The sequence below is a fragment of the Pochonia chlamydosporia genome, chromosome 2, assembly GCF_001653235.2.
Source record: "Pochonia chlamydosporia 170 chromosome 2, whole genome shotgun sequence".
Classification (NCBI taxonomy): domain Eukaryota; kingdom Fungi; phylum Ascomycota; class Sordariomycetes; order Hypocreales; family Clavicipitaceae; genus Pochonia; species Pochonia chlamydosporia.
Window position 1 is genome coordinate 4,447,920 of NC_035791.1, and position 22,169 is coordinate 4,470,088.

Consider the following 22,169-nt stretch of genomic DNA (forward strand, 5'->3'; position numbering starts at 1 on the left):
CTCGTGGAAGTGCAGCGTTCTTGATGAACAAAGCAAGGCTGGATTTGGTATAGAGAACCATTTTGCTGTAGCAGTTTCTTTTACATCTTTTTTTTCTCTTCTTCCCTTTCAATACCAAAAATCGCGTTTGAAGTCTGTTCAAAAACCGTTCATCTGCGTGACATGGACTTCCATCCACAAAATCATGAGAGAAAAAGGCTGCTGTCTTTAAAACCAAGTTATGAATATCGTGGGTTATCCACAGCGGACAAGTTAGTTTATTAAGCGCTTAACATAAGAGAACCCATAGCGCCAACATCAGAAAAGTCATACACCTTTGTTCGCCATTGCTACCCTAGAATGCGCTGCCGTCCCAATCTGCTCATACGCCATGTGTCTTGCCGTCGAAGTCGTTGCGTCTCATACCATTTCGTACCTAGTTGAAGGTGAAGGAAATCGACGGATGTGTTTAAATCCATGCTTATTTCTTGCCTGCGGTCTCGGCCTTTCTCGCCTCGGCTAATTCGCAAATCGACACGTCAGCAACTTTCCTCAACACCGTACGTGCACATAATGGAGTCATGCGAGATTTCGTCGTACCAGCAGCCTGCTTCTGGCGCATAATGTCAGCGGCGCTCTCCTTGGCGCGCTGCATTTCAGTGCCGCTCATGGTGTTGCCTTTTTTCTATAGACAGCGACAGTCAGCCTTTCTCGCTCTGAATATGTGTCTTAGGACGGGCGGGATGCTGGCCCCGGCCCACGGTTTGGGATCGGGGGAGAATAACGGACCTGGGCGGCCAGCTTCTTCTGGTTGGCCTCGCGGGCCTTGTCGCGCTGATTGCCACGAGCCATAATTTCGTGTTTGCTTTGATGTGCAAGCGCTGGATATGTGGTTCGAGTCGGGTACGGAGAGAGGGATTGGAGGACGGACTGGCGAGGAGGAAATGGAAGGGAGGCAAAAAAAGTTGCTCGGTTGGCGGGGAGCTTACCTGATGACCGCAGGCGGCCGACTTTTGAGGGCTCTCAGACACTGAGGCAGCCAATCAGGTGTTGTGGGTCGTTCAGGGTGGTGAGTCTGGAGTCTGGAACATTCAATGTTCAGTGTTGAAGCCCATCGACCTCCGGCTTCAGATCAAATGACATGGAGGTATATACCTGGACATGTATCAATTGTGTTAAGCGCGGAAATGGATGTGGCCGCGGAGGTGGCCTGGTGGAATATGGAAGTACGCTTAGCATCTTGTTTCTATTTTTAATGGGCGTCTGTGGATATTTGAAGCACCAGCAAAGTGTTTGCTTTGTTTGGGAATATTGCAGGTAGAAGGTGCTGTGGTGGTCATGAAGTTGGTGGGCTGCAGTTGGAGTTTACAATGTTTCTTGATAGGCACGCTGGGCCAATCTCTTCGGTTTGTGAGGGCAAAAATAAAAAAAATAAGCAAAAAATTAAAGGAGAAAGAATTTATTGTAGAGTGCAGCAAATGTTCACAAGAGCGACCTTGGTCTCTAATTGTTCATTCCCGCCCCTGTTTGTGTCCTGGCTGTTCATTAAATGGGCACATGCACAAACGATACACTCGACTCACATAGCAGAACGTCACCACACTCCCTTGCAAAACACAACTTGACATGAGTGCTCGCGATGCACTACACCCAGTATTGTATGCACAACTCCGCATGTGAATACTGAAGGCCCAATATCGGTCTGCAATGGTTGCACCAATTTGGTCTGGTGCCTGAATCCCCAGAAAGCTCCATGTCGTGCTCGTCCCTGTCAGGTGTCCAGTCAGTCAAGTGTCAGTAGGCGCCGTTGTGATTGGATTGTGGTGGAGTCAATCATTCAACGGCCCTGGTTTGGCCCGCCTTTGAAACATGCTCCTTCCAGCTCAGATGCTTTCTGCACCAACCGATCTTCAACTGCATCCCAGCAATGAGATCTACCCAGCGTCTGATCCATTTTCCATCTCTTGACTACAGACGTGAATCATTGGACCTCGCGTAAAGCGCCCGCCAGTCACTCATCCAGCATCATGTCTGGTCCATTTTCTTCCATTTTCTTCAATCCAAACAGTCTTCTCTAGTTAGTCAGTCTCCAGGCCCGACGTGATGCTCTGCTTCTGCTCCATGGCGACCCATCGTCGCGACCATGAAACAACGACCATGGTCGTCCTGCTCCTATCGCCGTCCACTTAGTTTGCTCCCGGTACCCGAATGATTGGACCTCAAGAGCCTGAAACGAAGTTGGCCTTTTCTACAGGTGCTTTACCACTCAAGCGGACGACTGGTCGCGCCGTCTCACAAACTGCCGTCAACTCATAACCTGTGTGTCCTACACACCAGACTTGCCGGCGCGTGTGTAGCTAAAAATTCGTCCATGCTGTCCTGTCCCCATCAAACGATATTCCAGGCATTCAGTCTGACATGGGGTTCAGGCGGCGTCTGGGCAGCCAGGGTTCTGTTGGTGGTTTGCTCTTGTACCTTGATGCACGTCATGCTTCAGTGACTGTTCATGGACGTGCTGGTGGCTTTCCATATTAAAGGCCCGGCTGGACCTCATCTTTGGTTCACCTTCTCTTCTCCTGTTCTGTATTGAACATTGTAGACAATGGTTCGCCGCTAGTGAACAATCACTATTTTCCTTCTCCTTTGTCGGGTTTTTGATATTTCATACTACTTCTTTCTTATTGTGCATTCGCTTCCTCGACATCCTCAAGCCAATCCTTCATCTAAATATTCTCTCCTTCTCTGTCTCTAAGCAATATCACGGGGCTGGTTCCTCTTCCACATCGTTATCGTCTTTAATTCTCGAAAAGCTACATGCCATTCCGGACTTCGATTTAGACATTCGTTGGCAGTCTCGGCTATCCCAGCCCTGTCGTTTATTACAAGTCTTTCGACTATTTCACACTCCATTGTATGTACGACTCCAGACACGACTGCGTACACGTTTTTGACCCTTTGCTGACCATTTTTTAACACAGAGACTACTTAGAGGACACTAGAGCAACACAAACATGTGGTGTCTCGTGCTCAAAGTTGTAAAATTCTTCTTCCCCTCTGCCTCCGAGGCGGGCAACAATGCCGTGGGAATGTTTATCTTGCAGGGCCTTCGGGTTTGCACAGTCATCACTCTTGCGACAATGTGTGCATCATTCTGGGTTTACATCATCAGGGTAGACAAGTCTCGCGCCTACTTCGTCTTTGAGTGTGCTTCGCTCTTCTTCAACTCCATCATTTGCGTCCTCCTTATTCTCTCCGAGTTCCCTCTCTGCAAGCCCATCCGGGACTACTTCAGGACCTCCTGGCCAGTATTGTCCGAGCTTCACGGTGTATCTTGGCTGGGTGGTGCTATGCTCCTGCTGGGCTGCGACATTTTTGGTAACCTCAACAAGCCAGCAAACGAGAAGGACAAGCTTGGCTCTCACTTCTTTGGGCTGGTCCTCGCAGCTGGGATCCTTGCCGTCACTTTCGGCGTACTCAACGTTATTTGCGGATTTGTGTGGCGGAATGGCAAGGAAGGCATCACGTCCCGCGATATTCGGTCCAAGGGCCCCTTGGCCCAGGGACGTCGACAGTCTCTGCCGGATTATTCCTCCAGTGCAGGATCTAGCTTCAGAAACGAAAAATTGCAGCACAAGGTAGCTAATAAGCTCTGGGAGAAAGCCACGGGCGCCGGCAAGAAAGAAAAGTCCGGCCGGCCCAACATCAGCGGGCCAGTGGACGTTGAGCGCGGTGTTTATAACAACCATGGTGCCAACTATGATTACAGCCACGAGAGCAATATTGATCGAAGAAGCCCTATCGTTCCTGACCTGCGGCGTCCGGACTCAGCCCTGCATCCGGCGAACCAGAACATATCTGGGCGCAGCAGTAAATATTCTCAGGACACTAATAGGTTCTAACCGATCGAGACTCTTTGCGAACCCAGAGCAAAGAGATGTCACATGGCGTTGGGGGCGTTCCGAACTCTGTCTTGTTTTAATTCAGTATACCCCAGACTTTCGGGAGCCTAACATTTCTTTCCTCACAAGTGTTTCTTGCATTTAAAGTTGTATATAGACGGGGTACCTGCAGCATACAATACCATCTGTATAGTTTTAAACTAAGCTGAAAGAAACAAGTGATTTAATAGCTAGTTTTAAACCAAGACTGAAAGAATCAAGCAATTCAAGTGACAAGTGAAACGTGACTCCATGTCGATCCTGCAGCCTCTCACCCATACACTTCCTGTGTGGGGAAGCCAAAATGCGGCTTTGAAAGTCAATCACACACCAGGCACAATGAGTGGGACGTTTGGTGTCAATGTTCATCCTCCGGCTGTGGCCGTGAACCTTGGCTGCTCAAGCTTGCGCGGCACGTGACTCGGTCGACCCTCAACAAGGGAAATGGACGACGACCCAAAAGCCTTTTCTTTTGACAACCTTTGAACTGTATATTTCCAAACCAACAAACAAGTCGACGTCGCCGTGAACAGAACGAAGCCCCATCACCTATTAATAACGATAATACGTCTACAGCCTCTGCTTTCGCGCATATTGTAACTGATTTGTCTGATTGTCGTGTGGCCGCACTTTCTGCCTTTGCCTTCGACCACGCGATCGCCACACTGCGTGCCGTTTATGAGCGACAACTCTGAAGGCACTGGATACAAATACTATCAATAGAACCTCTCGCTGGAGAGGCACATGCCGTGTCCAGTATCCCCTACAGCATGAACGTTTGAGGCATCAGACATCAGTGGTTTTTGGCTGGCCGCATCGCATCACCCTGCCGACTGTTGGCTGTTGTTGAGGTTGGAGCAGCCCGGGAAGGACATCTTCGGATTTAAATTTCTTTTTTACCAAATTAGACGTATTACCCTGTGCCTGGTTCTTTGCTTGTCTATTGCTTCCTAATCCTGAAATCAAGTGCGCTGCCTAAACCGGCGACTTGGTCCAGGTCTGAGAACGGCAGTGCCAACGTTCCAATCTCGCATACCCTTTGTAGGCAGATAAAGGGCGAACACAGTCGGTAATAGTTAGGATTTTTGCAAATCAGCCTTAATCATGTCGGAAGCCGACGAAGTCGCGGAGGATTACCGCCATGCTCTGGAAGACCTCTCCTCGAACATGAGGTTCGAAATTAGCAACTTGACCGTGATTGCGCGAGAGAACACAGAACACGCTTTGGCTATTGCCGACGTTCTCCAGCAGCATATATTAAAGGTAAAGTTTTCATATTCCATAAGCAGATAATGTGTTCCAGCGAAGGCTCGTAAAACTAACCCATTAGCAGGCACCCCCGACCAAAAAACTGCCAGCGCTCTACGTCCTCGACTCTATAGTGAAGAATGTAGGCACGCCATACACATTATACTTCGGCCGGAACCTGTTTAAGACATTCATGGAGTCATATGCCGTTGTTGATGTCAACGTACGGAGGAAGATGGAGGAAATGCTCAAGACTTGGAAAGATCCCGTTCCTGGATCCATGGACACACGCCCAGTCTTCTCCCACGAACTAGTTCGGCCGATCGAAAATGCTCTTATGAAGGCTAGAGCCGCAACAATGCCTCAGCAAGGAGCCATACCAGGACGACCACGCTCTGCCATGATGCCTCACCGGAACACACCTACGCCTCCCGGCATGCGAGGACCTGGAGCGCCAGCCGGCCCTTTCCCTCTGCAGCAGCACGGCTTTCCCAATGGTGGCAGACAGGGCGAGGTGCCATATCCTGTCCAGCAACAGGTGAGTTACCCGCAGCAGGCCTATTTTATGCTCGATTCTCTTACTGATTATATGTTGATATAGTTCCCTCCCAACTCCACAACTCCTCAACCACTTGGCTCTATACCGGCCGTTTTCCAACCGCCCCTTGCTGGACCATATGGGTCTGCTGGGGCGGGGACACTGGCTGGAATAAGCGTAGAAACGTTGAGCAATGACATTCAGAATTTGATTGTTGCCATGAGGGCAGAGTTCGCACAGAACCCAAATGATAATAGTGTTCAAAACAGACTAAAAGCCCTGCTGGATCTTCAAGGTGTCGTGCGCAATACTAGTTTGCCACCTGATCAGCTTGAGCTTATTAAAAACAAAGTAACTGAACTTGCTGCCGTGACGATGAAGGCGTCATCATCCCAGAACTCGACCCCTGTTCCGGGATTTGTACCTCCTCAAAGCCACCCAACGTCTCATTCTCATTCTCACTCTCATTCTGCGTCTGTAACTCCTGTCCCAGCTTCGGCGCCTGAGCAGAAGCCTCAAGTAACGCTCGATTCTCTCCTGGGACCAGGAGCAATGGCAGCATTAATGGCCAGACAGGCGGCGACATCACAGAATGCCACTCCTACTCCTCCTTTTCACACTGCTCCAATCCGTTCGCCGCCTCCAGCACAGCAGCTAGAGGCACCAAAACCACCTCCTCACAACCCGTTGTCACTGTTGGAACAGCTTCGTCAGGCTGGCATGATTCCGTCTGGGACTCCAACAAACACTGGTGCACCAGCCATCGCCCCTCCACCACCGTTGCCTCAGTCAATACTACCGCCGAACATCTCCAGCATCTTGGCCTCAGCGAAGGCAGCAGCCAGTCAACAAGGTCTTGACGGGCTCAACAATGCCGTCTTGAACACGGCCACATTAAAACAGCAGTGAGTTTCGCTCTTTCAGCAGGTACAAATGTGTTGTATTGTTTCTGACAAGCTATAGATTCCGGCCTGATGCCATTGCCGCCCTTTACGATAATCTTGGACCACCTTGTACGCAATGTGGCCGAAGATTCAGGACTGACGAAGAGGGAAAGCGGAAGAAGATGGCTCACATGGATTGGCACTTTCGAGTTCACCAGAGGACTACCGAGGCCGAGAAAAGAGGCACGCACCGAAGTTGGTACGTGGATCATCAGGTATGTTTGAACGAGTATCCCCAGCAGATATGATTGAAAGATGAATATGCTAATGTACATGGCAGGACTGGCTTCGCTCCCGAGAAGTAGTTGATTCAGATCACGTTGCTGCACCCGAGGACGGCACAGGACACAGCTCAGAGGCAGACAAAGGCCCCAAATATATACCCGTGCCCGACCCAGCCAGCGGCATCAACAACGCATGCCCAATCTGTCAAGAGAAATTCGAAAACAAGTGGCTCGACACGGCCCAAGAATGGGTGTGGCTCGACGCAATTCTGGTGGGAAACCGAGCCTTCCACGCCTCGTGTCATGCTGAGGCGACGAGGGATCGTGAAGGCACGCCTGGTTCGTCCCGACGGACTCCCGAGCCCGTCTTGGGGAAGAGGAAAGCCGAGAATACTATTGCATCGCCCAAGATTCGGACGTTGAAGACATCAATGTAGGTGGGCTGTATATAGATGGATATACATACATATATGGATGGGAAAGAAACAATGTCATGGGAATATCGAACATCGAGTTAACAGAGCGGGTTTGTTATTGGGGGAGGCTACGGCACGGTTGACATGCATGAGATATGGCGTTTGGATGCACTTGGTGGGTTTTATGTGAGCATGTTGAAGCAGCTCATGATGGAGTGGTATGGGTGGTGAGGAGCGGTTTTTTGGTTGGTAGATAGTGGGAGAGGAATTTTACATTGGTACTTGCTCTGGAGTTGACAATTGCAATCAATTGAAGAGTTAGTATTGAAGCTTTTGCTGTGTGCGACAAGAGTTGAGAACTTGAGAGTTGCCACAACACACAGAGTGTGCTGCTAAACAGCTCTGAACGAGAATCTATTTTACGAGCATTGACAACTACATTGAAGAAAAAATAAAATACAATAAAACTTTTGTTACAAGTATTAAGCTAGAATTTATACCATGTCCCTGTTAAATGTTGGATAGACTTAATCACTATACATGTAATACGTGAGTTGAAGTTGATGTGGAAGTTGGAATTGCCCCGCCGTTGAACCAAGTCACTGGACACCGCGTCATTGCACTTTAAATCCACCAACCAAAGTCGCGTTTCGCGCTTTTACAATCAAATAAAAGATAAAAACCCCAGAAAACGACATCACCAAAAAGCACACCCATACCCACATCCTCAACATCATCCAACCCGAATCAATGGATCATGGCAGTCGACTGTCCCATATGCAACAAGCCCGTCAAATCATCCGAGATAAATAGCCACATCGACTCCGGCTGCACGAGCTTCATCGTCGACAAGGAGCCCTCGCCACCAACATCACAGCCAAACGGAACCTCTGGCACGCCGTCCCAACAAAAGCGCAGCGCATCCAGTTTCTTCTCAACCCCAGCGCCGAAACGAATACACGCCGATGGCAAGGCTACGCCCCTCGTGAACGGCACATTCCCGCCCGTCATTGGGAAGAAGCGCAGTTTTGAAGAAGGGCCAGGCGCAGAGAATGGACCGCCCAGCCTCGCGGCGGTAGAAGAAGCTACTAAAGAAAATGGTCTAGAGAACGGCCACGATGAAGACGGCAAAGTCACAAAGAAGACCAAGACGCTGCGGTCGGCACCGCTAGCGGAGAGAATGCGCCCCAGGACGCTGGATGAAGTATGTGGACAGGATCTCGTGGGCCGGAATGGGGTGCTGCGAGGGCTTATAGAGTCGAATCGCGTGCCGTCCATGATCCTCTGGGGTGCTTCGGGGACGGGCAAGACTACGATTGCGAGGTGTATAGCCCACATGGTGGGCAGTCGGTTCATTGAGCTGAATGCCACGAGCTCGGGTGTATCCGAGTGCAAGAAGCTGTTTCAAGAAGCTGCCAATGAGCTGAGTCTCACTGGACGCAGGACGATTATATTCTGCGACGAGATCCACCGCTTCAATAAAGCGCAGCAGGATGTGTTTCTGAAGCCCGTTGAAGCAGGCACCGTCACGTTAATAGGGGCGACCACTGAAAATCCATCTTTCAAAGTCGCCAATGCGTTGTTGTCGCGATGTAGGACGTTTACTCTCCAGTCCCTCACGGCAGAGGACATCATGGACATTTTGAAGCGGGCAAGAGAGGCAGAGGAGGTGGTGTACCCGCCTACGCCGCTGATAGACGACGAAATGATGGGGTACCTCGCTCGATTTAGCGACGGCGACGCGAGAACTGCCCTGAATCTACTGGAGTTAGCCCTCTCACTGACCACGAGAGAGGGCATAACCAAAGAGGACATCAAGTCATCGTTGACAAAAACGCTCGTATACGACAGAGGCGGCGACCAGCACTACGACTCCATCTCCGCATTCCACAAATCCGTGCGAGGAAACGACCCCGACGCAGCATTATACTACCTCGCCAGGATGCTACAATCCGGCGAAGACCCCCTATTCATCGCTCGCCGCATGGTGGTCATTGCCTCGGAGGACGTCGGCCTCGCAGACAACACCCTCCTGCCCCTCGCGACGGCAACATACACCGCCACCCAGCAGATCGGCATGCCGGAGGCGAGAATCCCGCTCGCACACTGCGCGATTGCGCTGTGTCTCGCCCCCAAGAGCACAAGAGCCTACCGCGCGCTGAACAACGCGTACGCCGCGCTGCGGGAACCCGGGATGGCGAGTCTGCCTGTGCCGCTGCACCTGCGGAACGCGCCTACGCGGCTTATGCGGGATATGGGATACGGCGCCGAGTACAAGTATCCTCCTAATTATCGGGAGGGTAAGGTTCGGCAGACGTATTTGCCGGGGGAGCTGGTGGGGAGGAGGTTCCTTGAGGAGAGGGATCTGGGGACCGAGGTTGATCCTGATTTGGTCATGGATGAGGCTGAGTAGGTTTATGATAGGGTTTTGTATAAAACGTTGGTGGTGGTGCGCCTGGATGGGTGCTTGCATAGATGGTTTCTGCATAGCGTTGGACTGTTGGAATATGTTGGATTAGACATGAACATGGCATGTATTCTACAGAGTACGGGGAATAAAATAAAACTAAACTTAAACAATGTACACTTTCGTAATGCTGGCGTGACAACTGGTGGTCATGGTTGAATGGGCATATGCAAGAAGCTCTGATACAAATCATATCCGGCCACAAAACGTCAGTAGTATGTGACAAACCGAGCAATGCATCAGAACCAGAGAAGACAATTTGAACGTCGCTAGTAAATCTCTATGTATTACACTGTCAAGTCATCGTCATCATGTCTCATAAGTATAGTACAAGCCGAACCATGGGGTATATATGTCAACACTGATTGTCGGCCGCCGTCAAATCAATAACAGACACATCGCTCCATCTGAGCTCCGCCGCTTTCTTGCCAGTCTTTGAATTGGCCACCAATTCACGCTCTTCGGCTTCCAATTCGACTTCCTCAAAGAAGCCCGATTCAGACTTCCTAGCCCTGAAGATCTTCTTCTTTGATGATGAGTTGATCTGAGATGATTTCACCCCTGTTCGTGATGCCTTCTTCTCCATCGAGTTTCTCTCGGTAGGCAGGCTAGGCTGTATTAAGGATGACACTGACGCCAAATCAGAGTCGCTGTCCTCTGTTTCCACTTCCTTCTCTTTCTGCACCTCTCGCGGCTCTGCAGCATTCGTCTTAGGCTTGCTTAGGAACATTTCCATAGAGGATTGCTTCAGTAACGCATCACCCATTTTGGTTTCTCGACTTGGCCGTTCTCGTTGCCGTTGTGAGGAAGGCTTCACACCCAAAGAGCCACGGCTTGCCTGAATAATCGAACGTACTGAATCGGGCACCCGGTTGGCCTCTGCGGATACAGGCGCCTTGTTGGACGATGAACCTGAAGCTGACGGGCGGCGAGGACTGGACGCAGGGGCTGGTGGGCTAGATGAAATATATATCGGGTCTGGTTGCTTCTGGGGTCTACACGATCTGGGCGTAAATGGTGAGCTGTCGATGGCATGAATAACCGCAGTCTTTTTCGGACTCCTCGTGGGCGAGGACGAGGATTGCTTACTTGGGCTCGGCGAGACTCCGGGACGACTAGGACTCTTCAGAAGAGATGCGCTTTGATTAGCACCTTTGCGTGACTCCTGACGATCGACCAAGGCGGCCGACTTTGTAGCCTTGACATATTTATCAAGGGACCCTCGAGGCATGTCAGAAGACTTGCTCGCCTTGGCCACACCGGGCTTTTTCTTCGGAGATCGTCGAATAGCCTTTGCTTGCTCCTTCGTCTGCCACTCCCGGAAAACGTCAGGAGCAGCCTTCTTCACGAGCCCCTCCAGCACCCAGGCCAGATCAGGCTTCCCGACATCGAAAATTTTTGGTGCACCTGCCGTAGATCCTTCTTCAACGACATCAATAGCATCTAATTCCTCGTCACTATTCAATGCTAGCCCTGTGCGGGCGAAACTAATGTTTTCCTCCACTTCTTGGGATAGGTCAATAGGAACGACCTCTTCGGGTACATAGGCCAAGCGCAGCTCGGGGGTCCCATCTGTGCTAAAGTGGGTTCGTCGCCCAGATATGCGCTTAACGTGTTGGGTTTCTGATGAGCTAGCCATGTTCTGGACCAGCATTGCTTGCCCTAAAACGCGGATAAACTTGATTGCTCCTATCCGGTAGTCCCAGTCAAAGGTTTCTCGTGTAAATTCGCGCAGTGCTGTGAGATGGAACTCCTGCTTTGCCTGCACCCTCTGCCGAATAGATTCGATATCAGTTTCCGGCGAGACGATGGGGTGAGTGTAATATCGCAGGACTTCGATGTTGGGAAAGTCTTGGGGTATGGTCAATGACTTGTGTTTTGTTCTGAAATAGCCTTTCTCGTTGGTTTTTAACTCGTGTATTAGCGAATTTCGCCATGCCTTTATGGCGATCTCGTCAGAAGCCTTGAGTTGGCAGAGTGATTTGCCAAAGCCAGCTTTGGCTGCTTCACAAGCTACTTTGACACCACAGCCGGGGATGCCGTCGGGGAGGTAGTCGCCACCACTCATCAATGCAACAAGAACCATCCCTTCTCGGTCGAGGCCCAGGTCTCCTAATGCCATGTCGCGGACGTCGTACATTGACACATGTGTTGGTGTTTTGGCGGTCCTTCCTTCACCAGACCAATCACGGAGCGTTCTTGTACACCCAAACATTATTGTATCGACGTCTTCACTTAGAACGGCGTCAACTACCCCTTGCTGCTGGAGGAAGGCGCATTCAGCTTCTCCTTCACCAGGCGCGTCATGAACATGGAATCCAAATAGACGAATTAGGCGCTTGGCCAAGGCTGTTGCAACACCATCGCCTCGGCCTGATCGTTTGTTTCGCTTAAGTGCTGGCTTATTTGGGCCATCGAATACAAAGATTGGTTGAATTGGAGTTGCAAGTAGTCGAACAAGTCGGTAAAAGAGTGTTCTTATGGCGGGATTGGTGCCACCTAGACGAATCAGTCAGTTGAATACAATTTTGCATGTACGCGCGGGAAGCAATAAAGCGGAATACAGACCTCGTGCCGCCTGCGCTTGGAATTGCCATATAGCAATGTCAATAGCAATCCGATAGGGTCGGTTGTTGATCTCCAAGCTGTCAGCTGCGAGCTTGGACAAGGAGACTCGTTTACAAGGACCAAGCTCTTTGTATATGCTTCTTCGGTTTAGCCATGAGCGGATAGGACGTTGAAGGGGTGATATTTACCCTTTGATGCCCATTTTGGGCAGGCTATATACTTGGTGACCAACAGAGGTTGAATGAAGCTGGATAATTCGCAATGGAGGAGGTTGACTGGCATGGGGATGGATGCATGTGGTTCAATTGACATGGACGTACGGAGTAGAGAGGATGATGCCCCACGTCACTGAGGCGACAACTGCCTTTTGTTGACTTTGGTCGGTGTCGGCATTTGATAGGCCGATGTCTGGTGGGCCAGCAGGAACAACCAGACTACAGTGCACATACTTTAGTGGGACCAGTCGTGGCATTTGATCAAATGTCAGGGGTCATTTGCTCACTAAGTGCATACATGTATCGTCAGACTTGACGTGACTGACATCTCAAGCTGTTTGACACTTTGATAATGGGCGTCCTCACCACAGACTGATATCTAAATTTCTTTTCTTTCGTCTCTTCCGTGCCACTTACAATCCAGGCCATGTCTTCTGGAGCAGGCACTACGCTCGCTCACAAAAGCGTGGCCACGATTAGAACTGGCACATCACAAGCACCACCAAGCTCAACACCTCACACCCCGCCAAGAACAGTCACATCGTCTTTTGGCTCGCCATCTACCATTCGAGCCGACGATGATTTTGTGCTTATAGAGATTGGCTCGCGTTATATTAGAGCCGGATTTGCAGGCGATTCCTTGCCCAAGGCGTGTCTGTCTTGCGGACCAGAACAGCAAAGACGAGTTGGTGATTTTCGAGTCTGGCAGGAACCAACCTCAACCTCATCACGAAAATGGGCTGCAGACCATGAGATATGGCGGTACGACTTGCGTCAAATTGACCTGGGCTTATTCCAAGACAAACTAGACCGAATATTACGCGATGCATTCACGAGGTAACGTGCAACGATGGTGCTTGATTCAAATCTTCTACTCACTCACTTTCAGGTTTCTTCTCATCGACTCCCGACCGAGACGGGTCGGTCTTGTTTTGGACTCGGCTCTGCCTCTTCCTCTTCTATCTGCTGTATTGAGTACTTTATTTACCAATTTTCAAACCCCTATGGTCTCTCTCATGTCGACACCCACAATGGTGGCCGTAGGAGCTGGCGTGCGCTCGGCGCTAGTTGTGGATATGGGTTGGAACGAAACAATCGTAACCAGTGTCTACGAATACAGAGAAGTCAAGAGCTCGAGGACTATCAGAGGCGGCAGAAGTCTTAATGATACGCTCTACAAACTCCTCCACGGCCTGATTCCCACTGCTGAAGACGACGACGAGTCAGAGGACAGAGCAGTGACGTTTGAAGAGTGTGAAGACATCATGTGTCGGCTAATGTGGTGTCGACCATCGGCGTTCAAATCATCTCAGAGGCAGTCTACGCAGTTGGACACGGTGGAGGAGCAGGACGAAAACGAAGGAGAGCCAAATCAACCGAGCGGCATAGCTGAGGTTCCGCTTCGGTCTACAAATCCTCCATCAACAATTCACATCCCGTTCAACAAGCTTGCCGATGTCTGCGACGATGCCCTTTTCGACCCTTCGGCGGCACGATCAACTTTTGATGATCACGAACTACCTCTTCATCTTCTTGTGTATGACCAACTCCTGCAGTTGCCACTTGACGTTCGAGCAATCTGCATGTCTCGCATCATCTTCACAGGAGGCTGCTCGAACATCCTGGGCATAAAGGAGAGAATTGTGGACGAGATTACAAGTATTGTTGAGCGGAGAGGATGGGAGCCTGTGTTTGGAAAAAGTGTCGAAAACCTGCGGAATGGGCAAAGAGCCCAACGAAAAGCCAGCTTGCAGAGGTCAAGCATTTCATCTGTGGGTACATCAGACTCGAGTGGTTACGATTCTGATGGGCTACGATCGGAATCGGGAACAACAGATTCGCTAGAGGACCAAGTTGAGGCCAAAATCGCGCGCAACCGACCCATGAGACACCAATTTCAAGGGCAATTACGAGCTGTTCACTCACTAGGAGCTTGGGCGGGAGCCAGCTTGCTGTGTCAGTTGAAGATTCCAGCCATGGCGACTGTGGATAGAGAGCTGTGGTTACAGCAGGGGGCTAATGGAGCATCTCGACCTAGTGAGGTTGATGTCAAGCATCAGCAGAGACAGAGTATGGGAGCAGGTGGTCTGATCAGAGGAAGTGGCGGCCATCACTCAAACTGGACCCTCGGCATCTGGGGCAGCCTATAAATGGGGATGGAGGCAAGCAAAGCGAGGGATATTTATGTGCACTATGGAGATACCACTTGATTTGGCGCATTGAATAGCAGATTTAGTGAAAAATGAAGTCTATTTGTCAATTTTCGTAAAGCCAATATGTTGGCTCAGACATTTTTGGTGCAATCACCATGCAAGGCTGCTCTGATACCTTTTGGTCTGCATCGGCTGTGGCGGCGTTGCCCAGTTCGGCTAATTGCATTAAACCCCTACCAACAACCAACGTCCTCCGGAGCAAGTCACCTCAACTCCAAGCTCACTCAACGCTCCCGTACAAAGCTGCGATGAGGACCAGCTCACATCGCCGTCGCAGCAAAGAAAGATGAACCGATCACTGACATGCATACGGTGTCAGGGTTTGAAGCTCAAGGCACGGCCTCTCTGTGTGCGGACATTTGCAGAATACAAGAGACCCGCCATTGCGCCCAAGCCCATCATCGACATCAAGCATATCCGTCAAAACCCAGAGCTATATGAGCTCACATGCCTGGAACGGAACTACAAAAAGCAAGCAGAATACCCGGCCAAGATCCTGGAACTGCATTCCCAATGGCAGAGCTTGCAAAAGCAGGGGCGGTCACTCCGCGAGAGATCCAACTTGCTGCGGAAATTTCTGGCAAATCCAGCTACCAGCAGCGGTGACGATGATGTCAAGGACATTCGGCAAATGAGCCGGGAGCAGGTACAAGAAGAGGCGAGGAAGTTAAAGGGCGAATTATCGGGCATTGAAAAGGGCGAAGCGGAAGCTGTGGCAGAGATGGAGGCACTTGCGTTGGAGATTCCCAACCTGACGAGTGACGATACTCCCCGAGGGGATGAAGCCATTCTTTTGAGTTATATCAACGATGCGCCTACGGCTTTTGATAAGTCACCCGAGAATAAGGTCTGGCGGTCACACGTCCACATTGGTTCGGAGCTGGGACTATTCGACTTTTCAGGTGCGGCCACCGCCTCCGGCTGGGGGTGGTACTACCTCCTCGGGGAGGCAGCTCAGCTCGAGCAAGCCCTCGTTCAATATGCGCTCGCCGTAGCCACCAAGTACGGCTGGACGCAAGTCTCGCCGCCGACAATGGTATACAGCCACATTGGAGCGGCGTGCGGGTTCCAGCCGCGGGATCAACATGGCGAGCAGCAAGTCTACACGATAGCCCAGTCACAGGTCGATTCGGATCGCGGCGTGCCGGAAATGTGTCTGGCTGGAACGTCTGAAATCTCTCTTGCGGGCATGAAGGCCAACACCACCATTGATCCGGAGGAACTGCCCATGAAGCGCGTGGCCGTGTCTCGATGCTACCGCGCCGAAGCAGGAGCCCGTGGCGCCGACACAAAGGGCCTCTATCGCGTTCACGAATTCACAAAGGTCGAAATGTTTGCGTGGACAAGCCCCAACGAAGGCGAGGCAGAGGAAATCTATGAAGAAATGCTGGATATTCAGACGGAGATTCTGCAGTCGCTGGGGCTTTACTGTCGCGTGCTGGCGATGCCGACGACTGATCTCGGCGCCTCTGCCACGCGGAAGGTCGACATGGAGGCATGGTTCCCCAGTCGACAGAGCATCAATGACGGCTGGGGCGAGTTGACGTCGGCGAGCATGTGTACGGACTATCAGGCACGACGGCTGGCAACACGCACGCGGGTAGGCGGCAAGATTTCCTTCCCGTGGACGTCTAACGGGACGGCGCTGGCGGTGCCGCGTGTCATGGCGGCATTGTTGGAAAACGGGTGGGATGAGGAGACGGGCACGGTGGCAATTCCCGAGGTGCTGCGGCCGTGGATGGATGGACTGGAGAGGATGGGGAGGGTGGGCAGGAGGCGGAATGCGAGGGAGGTGACGTTTAAGCAGACGGATGGTCATGTTGAGGAGGCGTAGGTATGTACGCACGAGATTGTAACACCAGCATCATGAGCATTTGTTCAGCATATTAATAACCAGATTCAATAACCTAGTTGTATTATACTCATATTCATGTTACTATTCATACATTGCTCCTCCTAAAACGCTACTCCAACCCGTCTCTCACCACCCCCTCAACACCAAAACACCATCACCACAACCTACAAACCCTTCGTCCTCACCACATCCCCCGGTCTCTGAAACGCCAATCTCGGATCCCTCCTCCACCAATAATACCCACTCATCTTCTTCACCGCACCCCCCCAACCCAACTCCCCTCTCTTCCACGTCCGTCCCCCCTCCCCATCCGTCCACCTCTGCACCAAATATCTCGCCGCGTCTTCCCACCCTCCTCCCCCATCCTCCGGCAAACGCAAATCCTCCTCATCAACATCCCCAATCTCAAGCCAAACCTCCACCGTCCTCAACTGATCCGCATAAATCACCAGCACAGCCAGCACGCTCGCCACAAAGCTCGACACCCAAAATACCCAGAAATTACCCCCCTCCGGCCCATAATCCCCCTCTATAGCCAGAACGCTCGCCACCACCGTCACAGGTAACAGCATCCCCCCCAGGTACGCTATCCGATCGAGACTCCTGTCGTTGTCGGTGCGTGACGTCTGCGCAAAGGTCTGCCGGCGGCGCATGGCCGCGTCAACAGCCGGTTGACGCAGGTGGATTCGCATTTCTAGCCGTGCGATGAGATGTTCCCATGCAGAGGGGCACACTGCGTCCAGCGTACTTCCCTTTCTGGAGAGGTATTTCGCCTCGTCGAGGTTTTGTTCGAGCGCGGCCATGGCTCGCCAGAGGGACTTTTGCTCCTGGTCGGCGTTGTGGATTTCGAGACGCATCGCGGAGAGGCAGGCTGTCCAGCGGTCGTGGATCATGTCTGCTAGGATTTCTTCGATGGGGGTGTGTGTCCCTGTGAGGGAGATTAATGTCTCCCAGAGGTCTTCTTCGAAGGAGGACATTTCAGTTCGTTGATTCGAGCTGGGGAATGTGTACCCTGTTGCTCCGTATCCAGATGCCACGACAGCATCTTCATGCTTCAACTTGGTTTTTTTGTCGCGCTTCTCCAGAACGGCATTATGTCCAACCAGGAGGATTGGCACATTCCCGCCTAGCCAGATGCTCATTCTGGAAATCGTCAAAACTTGTCCGTCGCCTGGCCTGTAAAGCGGTATCTGGTTTCCCCTGGCCGCAACCTCGGGATACTTCCACGTCCACCAACGGGGTCTACGATTGCCTGCCCTTGGTCTATACGGTCTTCCTAGGACGTGGGCGTCTAGAAACTCGCCATCTACACCAGCCATGTTGGCGAGCGTCTCACGGACAACATCGTCGATGTGGCTAGTTCGCAGGACGAGCATCCGGCCGTGTAAGAGGGTCGATTCACCGGCTAGGAGTTCCGTGCGCAGCTCTTCCATACTGGAGAGGATATGTCTATATTGCTGGGCGGAGTGACCTGCCGACCATTCGAGCACGTAGCCTGGTGATGGGGAGGGTATGCATGGTGATGCCCTGTCTGGACGGGGGGAGAGTTGAGCGCGACGTGGCATTGTTTGGTGCCGGCGACGACGCTCTGTTGCTATTGATTCGGGAACTGTGGTCATAGCTTTGCGAATTGTTGTGGTGATTGTTTACAGATGTTGGAATTGAATATTGTGATTTTCTGGTTGATGTCTTTCTTGCTGGTACTTACACTGGCGGCACCACGAGGCGAGACAACCCTCCAACGCATGTCATGCGATCATATTCAATTACGGTAAACACCTACGTTAATTTACAGAGTTACCTATATGTGATGTAAATGTCTGGAAGGCTACGAGCGAGGTGGGTAGTAGTGGCTTTACATACAAGCTCACATGTCGTTGAGTTGGGGTCATGTGCGACTTGCACACCACAGATGACCACTTCTGCAGAGTAACAAGGCAGCACTTGCAAGGTGCGACACAATTTGCGCAAGAACAAAATCCGCACACTCATTTTGTTGGCCATCATACAGAAGAGTAAAAAAAGAACCCCTTGCTCTATTTGAAAAGGTTGGACGTGAAACTTTCATGGCCTAGTGACTGTATACATCAAACTTTGCTCTTTGCCCGTTCCCTCCCATAAACGCCAGACGAAATCCATAATAATCATGATGAAACGCCGCTTTTCTGTGCAAAAACAACACAAAATATAAATGAATCAATCAGAGACGAAATAGTAATAATGAGAAATGCCCTGCCAGCTACGCCACACAAGTTGTATGGTGTTGTTGCCTCAAGGCTAATGCCAAATGAATGGTCGAGCCGCCAAAAACCACAAATTCGTCCCGTCTTTTGCGTATAATGCATGCTGAAACATCAAATAACGGGCGCGGTACAGAATCAAGCGCGAGAATGCACATAAAATCCTGTGGGTGCATGTAACACGAAATATCAGCCCCAAAGAAAACACCGCAATCATGTCCACCACATCTTCAAGCTTAAATTTGAGCAGGTAGGTGAATGGATCGAGAAAATCGTCCCCAGCCTACCATTGCCCAGAATACAGTCGTTTCGAAAAGTATGCTGCTCACTACTATGATGAAGCGCTTACTTGTTGGCTGGCGGTAGGATGATGGAGAATATGCTGGTGGTCGTCGCCATCGTGATGCAGTGTCACACTGTTGAATTCGCTGAACGGGTCCTCCAACTCGGCTCCAGGCGTGGCCAGACCGCTGTCCAGTGGTACACCCTTGAGTCTTGAGCCGCTGATATCCACACTTTCGCTCTCCTTTACATTTCTGAAGTTGATTGTGTCGATTCCCTTGGTGGGATGAGGAACGATGGGCGGCTTCATGTGGCGAATCAAAGCCCACTGAGTTGTGCGGAAGAATGGATGTGCCTTGATGTCAGATGCACCGGCCCGAGCTCCTAACCTGCGGTTCTCGTCTTTGATCAGGAGCTTTCGAATCAACGATTTGCAGAGACTTGGATATCCAGGTTAGCAACATCATTTCACATAGGCTGCCGGATCGACATACTTTGAAATTTGAGGCGCCCCAGCGTGATCGGGGAATGGAATGTCTTCACGCAGAATGTTGGCAAACGTTGCGTTCCTATTCTTCCCTTTGAAAGGCGTTGTGCCATAGAGCATTTCGTAGATGAGAATACCCAATGTCCACCAGTCGACTGCGCTCGTGTGGCCGGAACCCTTAATAACCTCAGGAGCAATGTACTCCTCTGTGCCAACAAATGAGTTGGTTCGGAAGTTGGCAATGCAAGACCTGGTGTCAATTGTAGGCAGAGCATCCGTTCGTGCTCCATTTTTGCCGATAATCATGGTGGGCTTGCCACCAGGGTCGGACTGCTTGGACAAGTCAAAGTCTGAAAGCATGATGTGTCCAGACTGGTGAAGCAAGATGTCTGGGAGCAAAATGTGTTAGTCAGGTACAGTCATAACGATGTTGTCGCTGCCAAGGGGCGTGGAAATTTGCCATACTCTCAGGTTTCAAATCGCGGTAAATAAAGCCCATCAAGTGAAGGTATTCGAGCGCAGCTGTCACTTCGGCGGCATAGAATCGAGCGTCATCTTCGGGGATACATTTGCCAGGGCGGGTTTGCAAGGCTCGGAAGAACTCTCCACCACTGCAGTATTCCATACATAGGTATAAGTGCTCATCGGACTGGAACGAGTGATATAGCGTGACAATGAACGGGTGATTGCTCGTGGCAAGAATCTCCTGCTCCGCTAGAGCTCGCTTGATCTTGTTTCGCTTAATCATTTCTTTTTTACTCAAAACTGATATATCAGATGTGTTAGCAGGTGTAACAGTAGTTTACAAAGTAAGATGGCCAAGCATCTTTGGTTGTTCATACCCTTCATAGCATAGAGTCGGCTGCTCTTCTTCTCCCTCACCAGGTAGACCTTGCCAACGTCACCCTTTCCGATGAGCTTAATCTTGTCAAAGCTGGCAGGGCTAACTTCGACATTGCGGACCTTGATAGAATTGGAGCTGTACGTCCTTCGGAAAGCCAAGGACGTACTAGGGGCTGGCAAGGCCGAGAGAACGTCGTCAGCCGCAATGGCATGGCTATCGCTCTTGGAGGATTCAGAAGTTGACTGCACAAGACCAATAGAGCCACTCGCCGAATCTTCCATCAGAGGATCCTTTCCAAGCTCTGCCGTGGCAGGTCGCTCGCCGTTGGGCAGAGCAGGAATAGACTTTGATTCGTCGCTGACAAACAGGCCCTGAGCGTTAGGGGCACTAGCAACCCTCCGCAGACGCCGAGCCAGTTCCTCCTTGGTTTCGCTGGTGGCCTGGTCGACGGGAGCACCATCAGGGCCGCAGACCTTCAATTCGGGAGTATCAGGGGGACTGGGCGGGACAGAGCCCTCGTTATGATGTCGCAGGCCAGGTTGACCCTGGTGGGCAAAGTATGGGTTGGCATGAGCAGTTGGGCTCATGGCTTCTTCGAGTTGATTGCCTTCGCTGGCGACAGTGTGGGCACGAAGTCGGCCAACAGTGCTGCTGAAGAACTTGGTATGACGAGACGGCTTGGGACTCGATATGTCGGAGGAAGCTGCATTGTTGGCGGCAGAGGTGACGGAGGCATTATTGGCGGCGGACTTGTCCTTCTCGCTTCCACTGCTGGCGGCGCTGTTCATGCGAAAGAAGTTCCGGAGGCGATGGCTCACCTGCGCGCCAGAGCCATTTGAGCTCTTGGACGACGGCATGGTGGTCGGTGATGGAAGGGTCGTCTGTCTGTCTGTCTCGTCTGACAGTGGCAGGCAATCGAGGGTTGGTGGTTGACAATGGTCTTTGGATTAGTAAGGAGACGAATCAATCAGTCGAGGCCATGGTCTGATTCGCAATTCAGGGCAGAGAACTGATATGAAAACGCTGAGTTCGGTGGCCCTATGTGCGACGCGGGGGGAAAAGATGGGGGGACGGGAGAAAGACGATGTGAGTGAAAGGAGTTGGAGGGATGTAAAATGCCCTGGTGGTGGTGGTAGCAGTAGAGTCTGGTGGTAAGTATTGAGGGTGTGTGGGTGATGGAGAGATCAACGGCGATGGAGATGCGGGAGGGCGAGAGTGAGAGCGAGAGCGGGCGACGAACAAGCCCAGCGCCATCTACGGAGTACCCAGGTACCTACCCAGAGGAACAGGCAGCACCAGTTGACCAGTCTGGTCTGGTGTCAACTGGGTCGCTAGTACGGTATGGACCTGACTTTCCAGCACAGTAGCTTGGTTCGTTGTGCATGGACCTGGACCACACTTTGAGCATTCATCATCAATCAATCAATCCAGGCATCGACAGGTCTGTTCAATTGCCCTTGAATGTTCCGAGACGCACGCAGAAACAAAGAGGTGGGACACTGGCGACTCCCAGACCAGACAGAGCATTTCATCCAGTTGATGAGAGTTCCGTGTCCCGTTTGCCAGATCCAAGCCAAGCCAAGCCCGACAAGACCAGACCCAGACCCAGACCAAACAGACATGGACTGAGGCTGAGAGCGAGTCGAAGAGGGTCTGGGGCGACCCATCAAAATCCGTCTCCAACGGACAAGACAATCAACGGAACCATTCA

The 22,169-nt window shown here is 51.4% G+C and overlaps 9 protein-coding genes across 9 annotated transcripts; 5 read left to right on the forward strand and 4 right to left on the reverse strand.

Annotated features, from left to right (window-relative positions):
• Positions 1–460: 460 nt before the first annotated feature.
• On the reverse strand, positions 461–831 carry VFPPC_03419 (4F5 protein family domain-containing protein; the record flags this gene model as incomplete). Its single annotated transcript, XM_022428329.1, has 3 exons — positions 461–498; positions 580–664; positions 769–831. 3 exons carry the CDS (start codon positions 829–831, stop codon positions 461–463), a joined length of 186 nt encoding a protein of 61 aa, XP_022284615.1.
• Positions 832–2,990: 2,159 nt separating this feature from the next.
• Positions 2,991–3,878, forward strand: VFPPC_03420 (hypothetical protein; the record flags this gene model as incomplete). Its single annotated transcript, XM_018282921.1, has 1 exon — positions 2,991–3,878. The coding sequence occupies one exon, from the start codon at positions 2,991–2,993 to the stop codon at positions 3,876–3,878; it is 888 nt and encodes a 295-aa protein (XP_018147595.1).
• Positions 3,879–5,021: 1,143 nt separating this feature from the next.
• Positions 5,022–7,308, forward strand: VFPPC_03421 (mRNA cleavage factor complex component Pcf11; the record flags this gene model as incomplete). Its single annotated transcript, XM_018282922.1, has 5 exons — positions 5,022–5,180; positions 5,251–5,703; positions 5,767–6,608; positions 6,667–6,862; positions 6,928–7,308. 5 exons carry the CDS (start codon positions 5,022–5,024, stop codon positions 7,306–7,308), a joined length of 2,031 nt encoding a protein of 676 aa, XP_018147596.1.
• Positions 7,309–8,044: 736 nt separating this feature from the next.
• VFPPC_03422 (AAA family ATPase) lies at positions 8,045–9,700 on the forward strand (the record flags this gene model as incomplete). Its single annotated transcript, XM_018282923.1, has 1 exon — positions 8,045–9,700. One exon carries the CDS (start codon positions 8,045–8,047, stop codon positions 9,698–9,700), a length of 1,656 nt encoding a protein of 551 aa, XP_018147597.1.
• A 409-nt stretch (positions 9,701–10,109) lies between these two features.
• On the reverse strand, positions 10,110–12,524 carry VFPPC_03423 (flap structure-specific endonuclease; the record flags this gene model as incomplete). The annotated part of the gene is made up of 3 exons (XM_018282924.1): positions 10,110–12,253; positions 12,323–12,459; positions 12,511–12,524. 3 exons carry the CDS (start codon positions 12,522–12,524, stop codon positions 10,110–10,112), a joined length of 2,295 nt encoding a protein of 764 aa, XP_018147598.1.
• A 440-nt stretch (positions 12,525–12,964) lies between these two features.
• Positions 12,965–14,687, forward strand: VFPPC_03424 (ro-7-like protein; the record flags this gene model as incomplete). The annotated part of the gene is made up of 2 exons (XM_018282925.1): positions 12,965–13,374; positions 13,427–14,687. 2 exons carry the CDS (start codon positions 12,965–12,967, stop codon positions 14,685–14,687), a joined length of 1,671 nt encoding a protein of 556 aa, XP_018147599.1.
• A 349-nt stretch (positions 14,688–15,036) lies between these two features.
• On the forward strand, positions 15,037–16,584 carry VFPPC_03425 (seryl-tRNA synthetase; the record flags this gene model as incomplete). The annotated part of the gene is made up of 1 exon (XM_018282926.1): positions 15,037–16,584. The coding sequence occupies one exon, from the start codon at positions 15,037–15,039 to the stop codon at positions 16,582–16,584; it is 1,548 nt and encodes a 515-aa protein (XP_018147600.1).
• Positions 16,585–16,769: 185 nt separating this feature from the next.
• Positions 16,770–18,038, reverse strand: VFPPC_03426 (hypothetical protein; the record flags this gene model as incomplete). Its single annotated transcript, XM_018282927.1, has 1 exon — positions 16,770–18,038. One exon carries the CDS (start codon positions 18,036–18,038, stop codon positions 16,770–16,772), a length of 1,269 nt encoding a protein of 422 aa, XP_018147601.1.
• A 1,138-nt stretch (positions 18,039–19,176) lies between these two features.
• VFPPC_13464 (serine/threonine-protein kinase nrc-2) lies at positions 19,177–21,315 on the reverse strand (the record flags this gene model as incomplete). The annotated part of the gene is made up of 4 exons (XM_018291241.1): positions 19,177–19,567; positions 19,622–20,003; positions 20,080–20,379; positions 20,457–21,315. The coding sequence occupies 4 exons, from the start codon at positions 21,313–21,315 to the stop codon at positions 19,177–19,179; spliced, it is 1,932 nt and encodes a 643-aa protein (XP_018147602.1).
• Between the last annotated feature and the right edge of the window lie 854 nt (positions 21,316–22,169).